Source organism: Schistocerca cancellata, chromosome 8, assembly GCF_023864275.1.
Source record: "Schistocerca cancellata isolate TAMUIC-IGC-003103 chromosome 8, iqSchCanc2.1, whole genome shotgun sequence".
Lineage (NCBI taxonomy): Eukaryota > Metazoa > Arthropoda > Insecta > Orthoptera > Acrididae > Schistocerca > Schistocerca cancellata.
The window spans coordinates 599,149,502-599,169,244 of record NC_064633.1 but is presented as its reverse complement, the minus strand read 5'-3'; the positions used below and the strand labels follow the sequence as shown (position 1 = coordinate 599,169,244).

Here is a 19,743-nt window from a genome sequence, read left to right as displayed (position 1 = left end):
TGTACTTCAGAATACATTTCTTCTCATAACACTCGCACACTGATGTTACACAAGAACTTACTCGAAATTTAGACAAATTTGTCTAACTTCATCAAAGTCATTGACATTTTTCGTTTTCTGAAACTGAACCGTAAACTGTTTTGTGACACACTTCAATTGCTATCTGTCCAACAGAGCACTGTTCATCCATGTTATTGCATTCCAGTTAATCTCTCAAAATTAATTACAAATTACACACAGAACAAAGCACGTAACACATTCTACACTATCAATGAATTATGTACATCCACTCTAACAGAGGTTTCAGAACAGACTGACTACAACTATGCCACACCTAGCAATAATGTACTTCTTTATTGACAATAAACCTAAATGTAAATGGGCATTTTTATTACCATAGAACAAAACTGAAAGCTCCTATTGTTTAATATTGCATTATTAAAATACATAAATGAATATTGGGTGATAGTGTTAACTAAATATATGTCAAAATTATAGGCAACAGCCATAAGATCAGTTGTAGAGTAATGTGAATTATTTCCTCATTTTCAAAAATTCATATCTTTGTTCACAGTCAGATATCAATGTTGAAATTTTTACAGTACGTTGCTATCATATAGGTGTACAAACTGTGCAAAAATCATACTTTTGTATTCAGTTCCATTTGAGATAACCAACCCCAAACTTTACAAAAAATGAAAATTTTCAAATTTCAAAAATTCATAAAAAAATAAGGAAACATTTGTTTAAGTGTTCTTGCTCCATATGAGGCTTGTAGTGCATGATATCTAACTATAGAAAAAAAAAAAATAGACACTCATAAATCACTCCTTGTTTGTTATTTTTGGGCCTAAAAAGTGGACTTTTTGAAAATTTGGATATCAAACCTTGGAGGTCATTTTGACTGGTTGTTTTTGAATTTAGGGTATTTTGTGTAATAGACAATGTTGTAACTTCACCCAGTGCAGAGATATTCAAATTTTTGCTAATTTCTCCAGACCGAAAAATCGTCGCAGCACGCCTACAAATAAAAGTGGCCGCCATCCAGTAAAGGTGAAAGATAAATTATTTTAAAAAACTGTTTTGAACTTCTCAAATATAGGGCAATCACATATAAAAAAAATTAAAATATTTAAAAATGGTCAAGCAACCATCACTGGACCACTTCATATGGATTGACCCAGAAGGAAAGATAGGTTGGCTGAGCTTCCTGCAAATAATATACAGGGGGTGAGGAGGGGGAGGGGAAGAGCCACGATCACATATAGCAGCATCCCTGTGGTTACTGGTGCCGGAGGGGCTCCTTTTTTAGGTTAGAATCAGGATTCAGCACCCTGTTTTGAAACAAGTCAAAGTAACAGATGAGCCCCACAAAATGCACCGAAAAGTAAGGTTGGCTTATTTCTTTAAGACATTATCGTAGCCAAGGCAGACACGAAGCGCAAGCCTATTATATTAGCACAAGTTTATGCGCCAACTTGCTCCGCAGATGATGAAGACACTGAAGAAATGTATGATGAGATAAACGAAATTATTCAGATGGTTAAAAATTACTCTTTGATGGGGGACTGGAATTCGACAGCAGGAAAATGAGAATGAAAGAGGAAGCTGCCTGGTAGAATTTTGCACACTGCATAATTTAATCACTGCTAACATTTGGTTTAAGAATCATAAAAGAAGGTTGGATGCATGGAAGGTTTCAGATTGATTATATAACGGTAAGACAGAGATTTAGGACCAGGTTTTATATTGTAAAACATTTCCAGTGGCAGATGTAGACTCTGGCCACAAATATTGGTTATGAGCTATAGAAATTGGAAAAAGTTACGTAGTTAAGGAGATGGGACCTGGAAAGTTGATAGAACCACTGGTTGCTGAGGGTTTCAGAGGGAGCATGAGGCAATAACTGACTAGAACAGAAGAAAGGAATACAGTAGAAGGCAAATGGAACGCCATCCCACCACACAGAAACATGCTGCATTTAGGTCCATGCTACACAGAGTATACTCATTTGATCTAGAAGGAAACATGCTCAAGAATGATATAGATACAATAAAGAGCATTGCCATTAGCAATGGCTACACAGACAAAACAATTGACAATTTAGACAGACAAATACACAAAAGGAAGACAATGAATGACAACACTACGAGAAAATATTTGCCAGTATCCCATACCTAAGCCCCATATCACAAAAAATAGCTAATCTTAAAAATAAAAAAAATAAATAAAAAATGTAACAGTTTCATTCTCAACTAATAATAAATTAGGAAACTCAGCCATCCGTAACATAAAATCAAATACACGAACATACAACAATAGTGGAGTGTACGAAGTATCATGCACCAGTTGTCCAGCCTACTATGTAGGGAAAACTGGCAGAAACTTCAAAACCAATTTTCAACAACATGTAAATGCTTTCAGGCTTGCATGTTGGAAACGAAACTGGTCATCAACAATTTAGAAAACAATTTGGTAGTATTACATAATGAAGCCAATGGTAATACCCTAAATTTGATACAACAACTGGAGATATGCCTCCACAAAATCAAAAAACCAGAATTGATGTTAAATGAACAAACAGATTTCACAAGTCACAGCTATTTCAGTAATTTTAAAGATCCGTTCCAAAGTTATTTCCTGCATATGACAATCGTTTAATAATTATATCTTTAGCACTTTGAAAAATTCATCTTTGACCACACCATGTACAAAAACACCTTTGAAGTGTCTACAAACATGTGTTTGCGAATGTGCCTCTTGGATCAAGTGATACGCTTGATAACGATAGAGGAAAAAACTTATGCCGCTACTAAAACGTTAAAAACGCTCTTCTTGGATTATCTGGCAAGCTTATACTATTCATCTTTTCCACTATTTCACTCATATTTTCCACATCTGACTTACAAAATTCGTAACCTAACATTAAACCTCTTCGTGACAGGAATATGCTTTTCATCTCATTCAAGAGAACAAATTAAGCATGTATTAAGACGAATTACACCTGAAGATGGACCCAAAGGGTCCAAAATGCATTGTGTACCGAATAAAATACGAAAAAATTGTGACTGAAGGCGTTTTTTAATTCATACCTCAAAACTTAGAAATGTTCAGAATGTAACAGTATGTACAAAATAGACTGCGATGTGAATGTAAAATGACTCGTTTTACATCATTATGATCTATCGCTCAAAATGATCCCTGGAACATGCAACAATAACTAACTAACTAACTAACCAACCTGGACACAGTTTTAATCTTGCAGGAAATTTCAAAATAGTACACATTCCAAAATGGAAGCTATGGCTAAACCATTTCTTAGCAATATCCTTTACTCCTTTACTCTGCAAAACATTGTCTGTGCAGTTTGGAAAGCAGGAACAAAGTATTTGCAAAATTGAAATTATGGAAGAGTGTTCTGAATTATGCCTGGCTAGGTCAGCCTTTAAGAACACTGATCGGGAAAGCGAAGATTCCGGTTCTAGACTCAATCCGCCCCACAGTTTTAATCTTCCAGGAAGTTATAAGAATATTGCTTTCAAACGTTCTCCATACTCTTTACGTCTGTTACAGAAGGTTCTATACTCTTGGTCAAAAAATTTCACATATTGATTATATGACAGCACATGAATTAAAAGAATTCTCCCTTCATGGTTAGAAATGCTTTGTATTCATGTATTATTCTCTCTTCCTGGCTCTGTTTCAATTTTTTCTCTTTAATAAAGGGTGGGTTCATTACACCTTCATCCCACAGGTTTACTTAGTCACTGCTGGGAATAACATTACTCTCCATGTTATATCGTCACTGTCAATAAGTATTCATGTGATGAAAATCCCATAAAAATAATTTGAAAACATGACATTAACATTGTTTTCCTTGAAATCAGGAGCAAAAAAGTGTTTTCCCTCTAAATGCTGCTGATTACCTGACGGTCAGCCTGTATGTTACTGTGTTCACCGTTATGAAAGTATAAAGAGCAGTTCAACACAGCACTCACTTAATCTTAACCCTGCTGTTTATGGACATAAACACAGTCACTAAATCCCAGCTTCACAGTAAAGTGTTGTCAAGAATAAAAGGACCATGTCAAGACAATATAGCAGAAAGCATGTGATAGTCCTGAAACATACATTATCACTTGCCTTTCTAACAAAAAAAATAATTATTATCTTAATGATCTTTCCTTCATGGGGGAACACAGTCATAAAGAAATTTTTACAGGAAATGTCCACCATTTGACTGTTAACTGTTCATTTATTTTTCACAATCATGATTTCAGCTTTATAGCCATTCTCAAGGACTTGTTGAAATGTTAAAATGTGTAGTGTTATCATCTTATGGAAGAAAAAACTTTTACTGCAGAACTGCTTCAAGGGGTGGAGGATCGTGCATTTATATCAGAAAAGGAGCACAGTTCACATCAAGATATGACCTCAGTAGAGCAAGCGAAGACAAAAACTTTGAAATATCAGCTATTGAATTAACAGGGCTTGATATCACCAAGATATTAATCATTTTATGTGTGTATAGATATCCCAGTGGTAGTGTGGACACTCTTTTCAATAAATTAACAGAAGTTCTAGACAGTCTCAAGTACAGAGGGCAACGTAATTCAGTGTGGGGGCATTAACATTAACACTAGTATCATAAATGAATCCAGCGACATCCTCATAAACAGCCTTCAAAGTTTTGGTATGTCTCTATTGGTCAATAGTGCGACAAGGGTTACTACAATCACTGCATCAGTAATTGACCTTGTGGCCAGACATATTGTCGGGGAAAAATGTGATGTAGCTGTAAAAGATCTCAGATTATCAGACCATCTCTGTCAAATAACCCACATTATTGAAACTGAATCTGGAAAAGGGATTTCCAAAAGTATGCATGTCTGTATCATCATCTCACATCACATCACATCACATCACATCACATCATCACACTTAAATACCTCAGTTCCATGAAAAAGAGTCACAATGATCCAGAAATCTTACATTTCAATCAAAGATACAAAAAAATCTATAGGAAGGTGTTGACTGCTTGTCATTTAATGGCAAAATAACATGTAACGCAGAGAATAAAAGCAAAGCAGTCTGGGATGCTATAAAAAAGGAAACGGGGAGAGGCAAAGAAACACAGAATAACATACTGCTAAGGGAGGGGGATAAGGTAATAAATGAGCCACAACACTTAGCAAACTATGTAATTGACCATTTTTCAAGTATTGCAGAGAAGTTACAGCAAAAATTCCCCAAAACAAATATAACACCTGTAAATAATGTTGCACTAAATACAATGATATTCCTTCCAACCACAGAGAATGAAGTCAATCAAACTGTTCAAAAACTAAAAAGTAAAAAGTCAGTAGGCTTAGATGAAGTACCAACGTGTGTACTGAAACAATGCATAGAGATTATACAAGGCCCCTTGTTGTTTTTGTTGTTGTTGTCGTCTTCAGTACAGAGACTGATTTGATGCAGCTCTCCATGCTACTCTATCCTGTGCAAGCTTCTTCATCTCTCAGTACCTACTGCAACCTACATCCTTCTGAATCTGCTTAGTGTATTCATCTCTTGGTCTCCCTTCACGATTTTTACCCTCCTTGCTACCTCAGAATATATCCTACCAACCGATCCCTTCGTCCAGTCAAGTTGTGCCACAAATTCCTCTTCTCTGCAATTCTGTTAAATACCTCTTCATTAGTTTTGTGATCTACCCATCTAATCTTCAGTATTCTTCTGTAGCACCACATTTCGAAAGCTTCTATTCTCCTCTTGTCCAAACTACACTCCTGGAAATTGAAATAAGAACACCGTGAATTCATTGTCCCAGGAAGGGGAAACTTTATTGACACATTACTGGGGTCAGATACATCACATGATCACACTGACAGAACCACAGGCACATAGACACAGGCAACAGAACATGCACAATGTCGGCACTAGTACAGTGTATATCCACCTTTCGCAGCAATGCAGGCTGCTATTCTCCCATGGAGACGATCGTAGAGATGCTGGATGTAGTCCTGTGGAACGGCTTGCCATGCCATTTCCACCTGGCGCCTCAGTTGGACCAGCGTTCGTGCTGGACGTGCAGACCGCGTGAGACGACGCTTCATCCAGTCCCAAACATGCTCAATGGGGGACAGATCCGGAGATCTTGCTGGCCAGGGTAGTTGACTTACACCTTCTAGAGTACGTTGGGTGGCACGGGATACATGCGGACGTGCATTGTCCTGTTGGAACAGCAAGTTCCCTTGCCGGTCTAGGAATGGTAGAACGATGGGTTCGATGACGGTTTGGATGTACCGTGCACTATTCAGTGTCCCCTTGACGATCACCAGTGGTGTACGGCCAGTGTAGGAGATCGCTCCCCACACCATGATGCCGGGTGTTGGCCCTGTGTGCCTCGGTCGTATGCAGTCCTGATTGTGGCGCTCACCTGCACGGCGCCAAACACGCATATGACCATCATTGGCACCAAGGCAGAAGCGACTCTCATCGCTGAAGACGACACGTCTCCATTCGTCCCTCCATTCACGCCTGTCGCGACACCACTGGGGGCGGGCTGCACGATGTTGGGGCGTGAGCGGAAGACGGCCTAACGGTGTGCGGGACCGTAGCCCAGCTTCATGGAGACGGTTGCGAATGGTCCTCGCCGATACCCCAGGAGCAACAGTGTCCCTAATTTGCTGGGAAGTGGCGGTGCGGTCCCCTACGGCACTGCGTAGGATCCTACGGTCTTGGCGTGCATCCGTGCGTCGCTGCGGTCCGGTCCCAGGTCGACGGGCACGTGCACCTTCCGCCGACCACTGGTGACAACATCGATGTACTGTGGAGACCTCACGCCCCACGTGTTGAGCAATTCGGTGGTACGTCCACCCGGCCTCCCGCATGCCCACTATACGCCCTAGCTCAAAGTCCGTCAACTGCACATACGGTTCACGTCCACGCTGTCGCGGCATGCTACCAGTGTTAAAGACTGCGATGGAGCTCCGTATGCCACGGCAAACTGGCTGACACTGACGGCGGCGGTGCACAAATGCTGCGCAGCTAGCGCCATTCGACGGCCAACACCGCGGTTCCTGGTGTGTCCGCTGTGCCGTGCGTGTGATCATTGCTTGTACAGCCCTCTCGCAGTGTCCGAAGCAAGTATGGTGGGTCTGACACACGGGTGTCAATGTGTTCTTTTTTCCATTTCCAGGAGTGTATTTATCGTCCATGTTTCACTTCCATACATGGCTACACTCCATACAAATACTTTCAGAAACGACTTCTTGACAATTAAATCTCATTTTATATACTCTCTACTTCGGTGATCATCAGTTATTTTGCTCCCCAAATAGCAAAACTCATTTACTACTTTAAGTGTCTCATTTCCTAATCTTAATACCCTCAGCATCACCCGATTTAATTCGACTACATTCCATTATCATTGTTTTGCTTTTGTTGATGTACATCTTATATCTTTCTTTCAGACACAGTCCATTCCATTCACCTGCTCTTCCAGGTCCTTTGCTGTCTCTGACAGAATTACAATGTCATCGGTGAACGTCAAAGTTTTTATTTCTTCTCCACGGATTTTAATTCCTACTCTGAATTTTTCTTTTGTTCCCCTTACTGCTTGCTCAATACAGAGATTGAATAACATCGGGGATAGGCTACAACCCTGTCTCACTCCCTTCCCAAATACTGCTTCCCTTTCATGTCCCTTGACTCTTATAACTGCCATCTGGTTTCTGTACAAATTGCAAATAACCTTTCGCTCCCTGTATTTTACCCCTGCCACCTTCAGAATTTGAAAGAGAGTATTCCAGTCAACATTGTCAAAAGCTTTCTCTAGTCTACAAATGCCCCTTAACAAATGTTTAAATGAATCCTTCACATCAGGGACACTTCCAGAGCAGTTAAAACAGGCAAGAGTTGTACCTTTGCTTAAGAAAGGTAATTCAGAAGACAGAGAAAATTACCAGCTCATTTCCCTGCTGTCACCATTCTCAAAAATAATAGAAGCAATTATGAAAGACGGGTTAATAAATTACCTGATTAAATACAACCTTTTAAGTGAATCACAGTTTTGTTTCCAAAGTGGCAAAAATACTGAGTCAGACATAGAAGAACTCACAAAGGTTGTACTTGATGCTCTTGACAACGATGAGTGTGTCACAGGATCTTTCTAAGGCCTTTGATACAGTTGACCACAAGATTATATTAAATAAATTAGAAGCATTAGGAATAAGAGGGGTAGCTAACGATTGGGTTCGATCTCATACCTAGCAGACAGGGTACAAAGAGTAGAGATAACACACACTTTAAATAGATCTAAACATTTAATAAAACACTTATCACAACCAAAATACATTAATATGGGGGTTCCGCAAGGTAGCATATTAGGACCAATACTACTACTGATATACATCAATGACTTTCCCAGTAGTGTTACTCATGGTGAAAAAAATTCTCATCACTGATAACAGCAATGTTATAGTCACTGAGAAAGCAAGAGAACTCCTTGCAGAGAAAGTAAATGAAGCTCTCAAGGAAGTTTACAACTGGTCAATAAGCACTAGAGTGACATCGAACATAAAGAAAACTAATGCCATGAATTTAAGTTTGAAGAGGGAAATTAAATGTAGATGGCACCTCTATAGATGCAAATGCAAAATTTCTAGGAATGTATATTGATTCTCAGTTGAAGTGGGGGCACACAAAGGTACTTTAAAACAAAATGTCATCAACATGTTATGCCCTTAGGATCCTAAATTAGTATGTAACATGCAGTGTCTTCAAGTTAAATAATATTCATATGTACACTCAATTCTTAGCTATGGCATTCTTTTTTGGCAACAAATGCACAAAGTATGAACACAATTTTCAAACTCCAGAAAAGAGCTATAAGAATCATAACCAAAAATGGTAGTCGAGTTCATTGTAAAGACCTATTCAATTAACTGCTCCGTGTGAATACATTTACCAGTCAGTTGTACGCATCAAAAATAACATTGATAATTACTGCACAAACAGTTCTGTCGATGACCATGGCACAAGAGCTAGACTCAACTTACATTTGCCAAGAAAAAATAAACATAAAACTCAAAACACTATTTTCTACCGAGGAATAAAACTGTACAATAAATTACCAAAACAGATAAAAGAAAATGCAAAAACACACTTATTTAAAATGGCAGCTACAAAGTGTCTGTTACGCAATACATTTTATACATTGAAGGATTACTTAGATAAAACAGAGTAGGGGTTGGGTAAAAAAAATGTTTTACAAATAATAATGAATACAAAACATCCAACATTCCACATAACACCTTCACATTAAGTTTCTTTTCTAGAAAAACTTACCCCCAAGCTATGCATTGCACAATACCAACACCCCTTCCTCATTATGAGCTCAACATCTCACTTATTAAAGAGGGATGCTGACTCAGTTTTTCAGGATAGCAAATGGGAAGCTGTGGTACAGAAAATGGCCCAGAGATCACCAGTGTTTGTGTGTGTTGTGGGTGAAGTGTTATGAAACAATGTGCGTATAGTGTGTGCAGTGACTGGTAGTGAGATATGAGTGAACAGTGTGGCATTACTTTATTTAATAAGTTATTTGTAAAAAAAAAAATTATTGTATACCAGGAGTAACTCTAACGATTGTCTCTAACTAGAAATCTGTAAGTGTATGTATATACGAATTAGCTTATTTTAAATTGGTCTAAACTTGTAAATACTTTGACATGTCCTATATCCTTGTAAAAAGAGATCTATGGATGAAAAAAGCTACTACTACTACTACTACTACTACTACGTCTGACTTGTCTGTGATATGTTATTGTCGAAGAAACATACTTCTGGTCTTATAGACCCGTTCTCGTATTACAGGATATGAGCAAATATTCAAGATAGATAATATGGCTTACAATGATAAACAATTTACATTTAGTATGGTGCACTTAACAGCTGTGGTCTGCATTAATTACTTCTGTTCAACTAGGCAAATATAAATAGCACATGATATCACCACACACTGCCAGTCTGGATTGGGCTGCTGCACAGGCAACAGCATTGAATAACTCACTAGATGCGACATTATAGGACGAGTACGCACAACAGTATATAAAGTAGTGGACAACATAAATATAACTGTTAAATCATATGGATCGCGGAATGTTCTGGATAGTACTGCAGTTTTTGTAGGTGGAGTACTGAACTTTACCTTTACAAAGAATGATGGTGCTTCACATGGTTGTGGTTGGATTACTGTTGCTATTGTACACTGTGGTGCTATTGAAAGCATTGGTAGTCTGGAGAGTTTTAATTCACATTATTTTATTACTTACAGTACATTTCAAATCAGTAAGGTGTATAATAGGGACATTGGTACAGCTTATTTTGGTTCTAATATGCCTCTTGTTATTAGGACATGAAGTCAGTTGATGAACAGAAGTGATGAATGCAGGTCACAGGAATATATTAGCTATTAAATATGCCATACTGTACGTTAATGGTTCCTCATTTTGCAAAATGTCAGATGTATTATCTATGTTGGATATGTACTCTTATCCTGTACTATGAGAACTGGTCTATAAGACAAGAAGTATGTTTTTTCAACAATAGCATGTCACAAACATGTCATACATATTTCAACATGTACTAGAGAATGGCTACAAAGTTGAAACCATGATTGTGTAAAATAACTGAACAATTAACAGTCAAATTGTGGAAATTTCTTTCACAAAATTATTACTTTGTCAACCCTATGGCATAGGAAGTGAGACAGTTAACAGCACTAAAACAATGACACTATTAATTGTACGGACCACATACATAAAATGAGATGTGGTGTGCAACACTGTATGTTTTTTATAGAAGCACATTACATGAACTTCTGGGGAGGAAGAGTAAAAATATCAACAAATGGAATAACATCATAAGGCAGAAATCAATCTTGTTTCTGTACATTGTGAAAAGGAATTTCAGTAATCATCAGCATGCACTTTTCAGAAGGAATTGTCACCCTGCAACAGATTATGTCATGATTTGAAAGTTTCTGGCAGTTTAAAACAGTCTGCCAGACCAATACTTGAACCCACATCATTTGACTTTGTGCACAAATATTCTAACGACTTGGCTGTCCAGGCATGACACATAACCCACCCTCACAGTTTTACTTCCATCAATACCTCTCTATTACTTAATCCAAATTCCATTCAGTATTTGCCCATGAAAGGCAAAGACTGGGGGCTTGAGTTCTTGTCCAGCACACAGCTTTAACCTGCAGGAAGTCTTAGGACATACTTTACTGAACAGCCCATGGAAAAGGTCTAATGGCTGGAACCGAAAGAAACTAACTGACCTTTTTTTTTTCCCCGTGTTACTGTAAGGAAATTTTTGTGACCGCATCATTATATTTGTTGCTAAAAACAGAAACAACCTCAAAATGCCAGAATCAAACGCTGCACTACAAGGTCAGGGAAAGATGGTAAAAGATTTCCATTGTTTTACCGTATGCAAAACTAGAAAAATTGTTGGATTACACAATGTCCTTCACTGTAGCTGAAAATTCATTACTACAAGGACAATATCCCCCCCCCAAAGTGTGAAGTTTGTTTCTCATGGAACTGGTTGGTCATAATCAGAAATCGTTTCCCAGATGGTATTGTTCAATCTACTGTACAAGGAACATTTTTTTTTTTTAACACAGGAGAACTCCTGGCAACATATGATGATCTATTCCGTGATGGTGTAGGGCCTACCCTTTTCTTTATGACAATTAATGGTTTTGGAATATCAACATAATCGACAGCTGGGTATGGAAGGGAGCAATGCTATCTTTTCTGCTTTACCCATGTACACAAACTGGATGAGGCAGCAACAGATGTCTCTTTCAGGACTGAATGTTTCCAGATAACATGTAGTACTGAGTTTGCCTTACAGAACTGTAACAGCTTTGTCACTTTTCTGTGCACTTTTGCAGCTAGTTTCACACATTTTGTATTGTCAAAAAACACCACAGAGAAACTAACCCACACAGGATAAAACTCACAACACTCATTGTAAAGCTTATTCTAAAGAAACAGACTCTCGCATAATAGGTTGAACACAAAACATTGGGGCTATACATAGAGAGATGCTGAATGAAACGCATTTGGCAGTCAAAGAGCAATGAGTGAAGCCTTCAGTGAGCACCATAAAAGATTGTCAAAAGATCTTTCACAAAACCAAAAGAAATTCTGGTTGTATGTAGAAGTTAGTTTCCAGTCACTCATAGACAAGACTGCCACTGAAACTGAGAGTAGCAAAGCAAAAGGAGGAACACTTAACTCTGTTTTCAAATGTTCCTTTGCAAAGAAAAACCCAGGAGTACTGCCCAATTTAATTCTTGTACTACTGAAAAGATGAGTGAAATAGATATTAGTAGCAGTGGCACTGAGAAACAGCTGAAACTCTTAAAACTGAACAAGATCCCGAGGCCAGATGAAATCCCTATCAGATTCTCCACATCTACACCTACATAGGTACTCTGTAAGCCACCGTACAGAGCATGGCAGAGGGTACTCTGTACAGATACCAGTCATTTCCTTCCCAGTTCCACCTGTAAATAGAGTGAGGAAAAAATGAATGTCTAAATGCCTCCGTACAAGCCCTAATTTCCCGTATCTTATCTTCTGGTCCTTAATGCGCAATTAATGTTGGAGGCAGTAGAACCGTGTGGCAGTCAGCTTCAAATGCAGGTTCTCTAAATTTTCTCAATAATGTTTCTAAAAAAAAAATGTTGTCTTCACTCCAGGGATTTCCATTTGAGTTCCCGAAGCGTCCCTGTAACACTTACATATTGTTCAAACCTACGGCTAACAAATCCAGCAGTCCAATTCTGAATTGCATCGATGTCTTCCTTCAATCTGACTTGGTATGGATCCCAAATATTTCAGCAGTATTCAAGAACAGGTCACACCATAGCCCCATACGCAGTCTCCTTTGCAGATGAACCACTCTTTCCTAAAAACTCTCCCAATAAACCAAAGTTGACCATTTGCCTTCTCTACCACAGTTCTCACACGCCCGTCCCATTTCATATCACTTTGCAACATTACGCCACCCAGATATTTAAATGACTGCACTGTGTCAAGCACGGCACTGGTAATACTGTATGTGAATGTTATAGGTTTATTCTTCCCACTCATCCACATTTAGAGCTAACTGCCATTCAGCAAACCAACTAGAAATTTTGTCCAAGTCGTCTTCTATCTTCCAACAGTCCCTCAACTTTGATGCCTTACCATACATGACAGCATCATCGGCAAACAACTGCAGACTGCTGCCCGCCGTATCATTTATGTATATAGAGAACAACAGTGGTCCTATCACACTACCCTGGAGCACTCCTGGCAATACCATTGCCTGATGAGCATTCGCCATCAAGGACAACATACTGGGTTCTATTACTCAAGGAGTCTTTGAGCCATCTATCTGCAAACTTATTCCGTATGCTCATACCTTCATTGACAGCCTGCAATGGGGCACCATGTCAAATACGTCCTGGAAATCTAGATATATGGACTCTGCCTGTAGCTCTTCATTCATAGTTCATAGCATATCATGTGAGAAAAGGACAAGCCGAGTCTTGCGCGAGCAATGCTTCCTGAAACCATGGTGATACTTGACAGTAAGCTTCTCAGTCAGTTTAATGTATTCGAACTGAGAGTATGTTCAGATTCTGCAGCAAATCAGAGCTAGGGATATTGGTCTGTAATTTTGCACGTCCATTGTTTTACCCTACTTATAAGCTTCTTTCCAGTCACTTGGACTTTGCGCTGGATGAGAAATTCATGATAAATGCAAGGTATGTAAGGGGCCAACGCTCTTCGTAAAACCGAACTGGGATTCCATCCGAACCTGGAGACTTATTTGCTTTCAAATCTTTCAATTTTTTTCTCTACACCAGGGATACTTATTACTATGTCATGCAGATGGGAGTCTGTACGATGGTCAAATGACGGTACATTTGCATGATGCTTCCATGTCAATGATTTCTTGAACATGAAATATAAAACTTTGGATTTTTTTCCTTCAACTGCCACAACAGACTAGTGAAAAAAGGACTGAATGGAAACCTTAGATCCAGTTAGCGATTTTACACAGTATCAGAATTTTCTCGGTGTCGCTGCCAGATCTTTTTCTAAGGTGTGATGGTGCGAGCTGTATGCTTCACGCATAAATCTTTTCAGACGCATAGATCTCAAATAACCTTTGCTTCTCGTCATTTTGCATTCTCTTTTGAACAAAGATTGCAACAGTCTCTGCTTCCCAATTTACGGCTATATTATAATGCAAATCTCTTGAACAAAATAATGCCAAGTAGTTGTAGTGTGCCACAGGTCACACCTGTGTACCAGAAGGGTAGCGGATGTGATCAACAAATTTACCAACCTATGTGATTTTGTCAGAGGCTTTTCTTGGTAAGTAAGTTTTGTTTTGGTTTTGTTTTATTCTATAGTAATTGTGATGTTTTGTCTGTTTTATTTTTATAGAATTTTGGTTGTGTTTTAACTGATCTAGTGAACGAGGGTTTTTTGGTTTTTGAATTGTTGAGGTTTGGTTTCAGTGGTGTTCTGTGAGTTATCATAATATCTGTTTTGGGATGGTGCAGTGTTCTGTATTGTTATGAATTTAGCTTGTCCCTGCCCTAAACTCTCTATTTCCCACAGCTGTCCTGTTAGTTTCATTTTATTGTTGGAGTGAGATGTTCTTGTGTTGTTTTTATTTTTGTTAGCATTTGTTAGTTTTTGAATGTTGTGCAACATCACCACCATTTTGTATACACTGAAAGTTAGCATTTCCATCACATTGATGACATCATAGGTAACAGTTGAGAGGAATCAGATGTTTCTCTAATGACAGTGTAGTGTTACCAACAACCCAAAGGTTGTTTGAGCACAGTGGTCATAGTCTGTTGGTGTGCCCGTCCTCCACTTGTAATCTTGGCTGTGACGACAGATTGACGCGTAGCATAACAAACGAGAGGTTGAGGAAACAGACTGATCTCTACATTTGCGACATAACTGACATAGCCTACTTTTTGATATCAGAGATAAAATTGCAACTGCATTAGTCAATTCCTCAAAATAATATTTTGTTCCGTATTACTCACAGTCATCCTATAGGAACTATAAAAATGCAAGAGAAGGTGTAGTAGTGTGTAACTCTTACCACCAAGCCTTTTCACAAATGATGCTACTGAAGATTGTTATTCACAGTGAGATCCTCCCAGTGCCTAAAGGAGGGCATGGGACACTAGCTTTATTTCATTCCTTGCTTTGCTACTCCTCAAATTAATGCCATAACAATTCTTTTTAGTATAGTTCTCGATATGCTGATTAGTTGTAAAATAAATTAATGCCATGACAATTCTTTTTTGTATAGTTCTTGATAAGCTCATTATTGTAAATTTACTAGGTCCTAATTACCCAGTGAGCAGAGCTACAACTATAACAAGACTGTCATAGCATTAAATAAACAGCAGAAGAGAAAACCAACAAATGAAAGAAATCATGTGTCTAATGCCTACCTAATGTGTTAATCAGAATAATATTACTTGGTCCACACAACATGAACAAATGAAACTGGGCAAATGAATTACAAATTTATACTGTTATCTAATACCCGGATTGTTTAACTGCTACTTCTTTCTTTTATTCAACACGTCCACTCCTATACTGCCAGCGGTTTATATATTTGTTACGGGGCTGGAGTTACTGTGCAAAATGGTAATCAAATTAACCTTTATTTACATATGCCCACTATGGACATTCTTATACTCTTACCTTTGCCATCTTCATTGATACGGATATCCAAATCAGGTATGTGCATACTAACATGTCTAACAAAAGTCTCAACATCATCGATTTCATAAGCACAGTTTTTCCATTCACAAACTAAATGAAGAACTTGTTCCTTAAGCCACAGACGTTTTCCTTTAATAAGCATTGAACATTTCCCATTGCTTGTCTTAGAATCACTTTCATTCCCGTCAGGAGAATCCACATCTTGCTCTTCCACTGTTGCTGTTACCTGACGTTCTTCTTTATTGCTTTTAGTTCGAATGCTTTTAGTTGGATACAATTCTTGTGATTGATTTACCCAATTTCTACAGTTCTCAAGAGCGTCCGAGCGTCTAAATGTGTTCAATTCATTATTTTCTAACGGCAAACAATCGTTTCCATGTTCTGAGGTGTACTCGTCATCTGATATATCTAATGATGTTCCATCTTCTCTAGAAGCATCTGCATTCATTTCGCTTGCAAGAACACGATCGAAAACACACTGAGGGCTGCAACTACCATCGAATTTCCGTTTTACACCTGTAGGGAGCATAAAAGACAAGTGTTATCAAACGTTCATTTTCCATTACATCTTAGTGCGAAAACAAGCCTTTATGACATATACATACCTTTATGCGGACTGCAATCATTTATCGTTACTAATTTGGTACTTTCGCACATTGTGGGCAACTCATTCCACGATTTATATAAATCTCGAAACAGACAATAGTTTTTCTTCACCTAATTGGATTCCCTCCTCTTCTTCCCGCGCGCCTTGTTTCATACATTTAAAACTCCCACAGGTTCATGACTCTCCAGTCAGGTAAACAATACTTCTGTAAGTCAACGTTAGGTTCTCAAACATGTGGCTCACACACTGTAAGGCAAAAAGAAGAAAAAAAAGACAAAATCAGTATCGAATTGCTTCCCAACATATGCAAATTCATATGACTATAGTTACTACAATCGCAAAGTGAATTAGTGTCGCAGCTGATATCAACAAGAATGTATATCTTCTTATAATCTTTGAGAACTCTAGTGCGAAATTAAGTTCTTTGATTGTATGTAGCAAATTAGCAGAATGGTGACTGAATGTATAGTGTAGCTGTGTGATTCAAATGACTTTTGAAGTTGATGAGTAGTGTGTCGAAGTAGATGTCACAATATCGGCTGTACACAGAAACAATATACACGTGTTTAGTAGTTAATATTTAATATAGTCACTTGTTCCTTCACTGAATATTGGTTGACATGAATGTAATTAAAATTTGTGAAGACATGAAGGACGCCGTTGACTTATTTTCACCGCAGGGACTTTACCTTAAACCTATTGCAAGACTGAACATTTCGGTTCAACTGCCACTAATGAAATTTACCGGGAAAACTATTACTAATTCGGAATTAATGGACAAGCTGAAAAGCATGATTTTTCCTGACGAATTCATTACCTTAAAAGTTGTTAAGAGCACATTGGAATTCATACGATTCGAAGGTGAAATTGAAAATAAATCTTGTTTGCAAAATGTCATAGCGAGATTGGATACTCGCACGTTGAAGCTAGCAAATTTCAGCGAACCCTTGAAGATACGAGCGGCAGAGGCAAAAATAGTGTTTCCTACCAGGCATAATTGGGATGCTTATTTCAGAGACGCAAAGAACATGAATGAGACAAAACATGGAGAGAGACCAGACACAATATATATAAGCAACTTGCCTTACAAATGGTTCACGACGAAAAAGGATATTATAAAGGGTATTATAAGACCAAGTGAATATATACTTCAGAAGGTTTTTGAAGTATTTGGTGACGTGAGATGCATTGACATACCAGCTACAGATCCATTTAGAAATAAAATGAAATCGCGGAAAACAGGAATAAATACATTCTCGTTTGACCAAGAGCGTACATTTGAAGCATATATACAATATAAAGAATACATTTGCTTTGTAAAAGCAATGGATTCTTTGCGTGGTATGAAACTGCTGTACAAGGAGGGAGACAGAGCATACACAGCTAACATAAAGGTAGAACAATTTGAGCTTACATTTGCCTTATTTATTCTTAAATAATCTGTGTTTTCAGCCATTTAAATCTTTCTACTGGACTTCATCACAGTATATCATGCAGTTTAACTGCTAGATGTTGAAACATTGTTGTAGTCTTAGGTGCTATTTTTAATCATAATGATTAATGAGATTTAAAATCTTACAGGGATTTCATTTTCCATAGTTTGTAGCATCATATCGATGAAAAACCACCTTAACGTGAATGATTTGTGGCTTTTGCTGTGCCTGTGGACAGTAGTTAAGACACACATTAATTTTCTGTTGTTCAGTACCAAGTTCCTTAAGTCTCATCATGAAGGATTGCCATCAGGGATGTGAATTAAGTGAAGCTATACATTAATTGGCAGAAATATCCAGTGTAGGTTACTTTGGGAAAGTATACTAATATCCAATTACAACTAGTGCTGATCTACTCATACTGTCATTGGCAAACCAGTTTTTATTTCTTCTCACAGAACTTTAGTTCCCTTTACACAGAACTTTAGTTCCCCCCCCCCCCCCCCCCGTTTCCTTTACTGCTTGTTAATTATACTGATTGAATAACAGTGTGTACTGGCTACAGCTCTGTCTTACTCCATTCTCAACCACTGCTTCCCTTTCATCTCTTATAACTGCAGTCTGGTTTCTGTACAAGTTGTAAATAACTTTTTGCTTTCTGTATTTTATCCATGGTATTTCAAATAATATGTGATGAATTTCCCTAATCAGTATAAGGAGACATACCATACACATAACATACGTGTCAGAGTGTAACACTTCCTTATTTTAGGCTCCAGACCGAACTGTCATGGTCACACTGCTCACAGATACTCCAGTCCGCTGTGAAAACTCACTGGTCAGTAATGTCGCTTGCGATGATCGTAGTCCACAGAGCCCTCCCACTTCCCCCCCCTTCCCCCATAGTGCAGAGCATTGGAAATAGTGAAGATTGGTAAGTGTCGTCAGTTGTGGAGACCATGCAAAGATGTGCGTGACCAGCTGTGTCATGCCAGGTTGTGATGCAGAACATGACTCGACTGTTTCTTGGCTTCTGGTGCCTGACAGTGATGATGTAGAGATAATATCATGCCATGTGAGTGGGGGGTCACTGGGGACTCCGAAGTGGGTTACAGTGTGTGCAGGTTGTGACTGAGTGAACTGGCTGGTGCAGTGCCTCAAACTGTGTTGGAGACAGAAAGTGGCTTAGTATGAAGTAATGGCTGGCTGGAACCCTGTGCCAGAAAGGGCCATCTGCCAACAGTCAAGAGGATAAGCCTGTGTAGTCATCGTGTGGTGGTGGTGGTCAAGAAACATGGATGAGATGGTAGGCATGTCAGGAACATCACTGTGTCCATCTGTTACGAGGTTGTCAACAATTAGTTTGATGCCCACATCTTCGGGATCAAAGTTACTGATGTAGTGTGTGATGAGTGCCAGATTGCTGGGCCACATAAAGACCAATGTCTTGCTGACAGGGGAGTTGTCTTCTTGTGGGCTGTCAGGATTTGTAGGCCATGAGGCAACAGGGTTGAGTAGGACCTATGCGAGTTTGATTCTGTGCAGAGAGACCATTATTTTCCTGTTGAGCAAGATATCAAAGATATGTCGGCTGCATTTAACAACTGGAAACGGTCCAGTGTATACTGGCTGTAGAGCTGGCCAGATTGTGTCACCACTAGGGCCCGGATTTTAATTACCTAAAAAAACAGTGAAATATGCAAGCATTTATGACCTAAAACTTACATAAATATGACCTTAAAAATAAAAATAACTTAATTGAAGTTTATTTAAAGCATTCTTGTATGTTTATTTAATTGTTTATTCACCATCAAGTAATACAAAATTCACTTCTCAAAATATTGTTAGTATAGTTCTTTCT

General features: G+C 38.5%; 2 protein-coding genes across 3 annotated transcripts in view; one reads left to right on the top strand and one right to left on the bottom strand.

Annotated features, from left to right (window-relative positions):
• LOC126094438 (histone H4 transcription factor) overlaps window positions 1–16,820 on the bottom strand; it is a 97,166-nt gene extending 80,346 nt beyond the window's left edge. The window contains exons 1-2 of the mRNA XM_049908806.1: window positions 16,448–16,820; window positions 15,822–16,358 (exon numbers count right to left, since the gene is read on the bottom strand). Coding sequence (XP_049764763.1) covers window positions 15,822–16,358; window positions 16,448–16,499 — 589 coding nt within the window. The 5' untranslated portion in view covers window positions 16,500–16,820. The remainder of the gene's footprint in view (window positions 1–15,821; window positions 16,359–16,447) is intronic.
• A 71-nt stretch (window positions 16,821–16,891) lies between these two features.
• The window catches only part of LOC126094437 (A-kinase anchor protein 17A-like), a 132,279-nt gene continuing 129,427 nt past the window's right edge, over window positions 16,892–19,743 (top strand). For both annotated transcript variants that reach the window (XM_049908805.1, XM_049908804.1), the window contains exon 1: window positions 16,892–17,843. In XM_049908805.1, coding sequence (XP_049764762.1) covers window positions 17,070–17,843 — 774 coding nt within the window. In that variant the 5' untranslated portion in view covers window positions 16,892–17,069. The remainder of the gene's footprint in view (window positions 17,844–19,743) is intronic.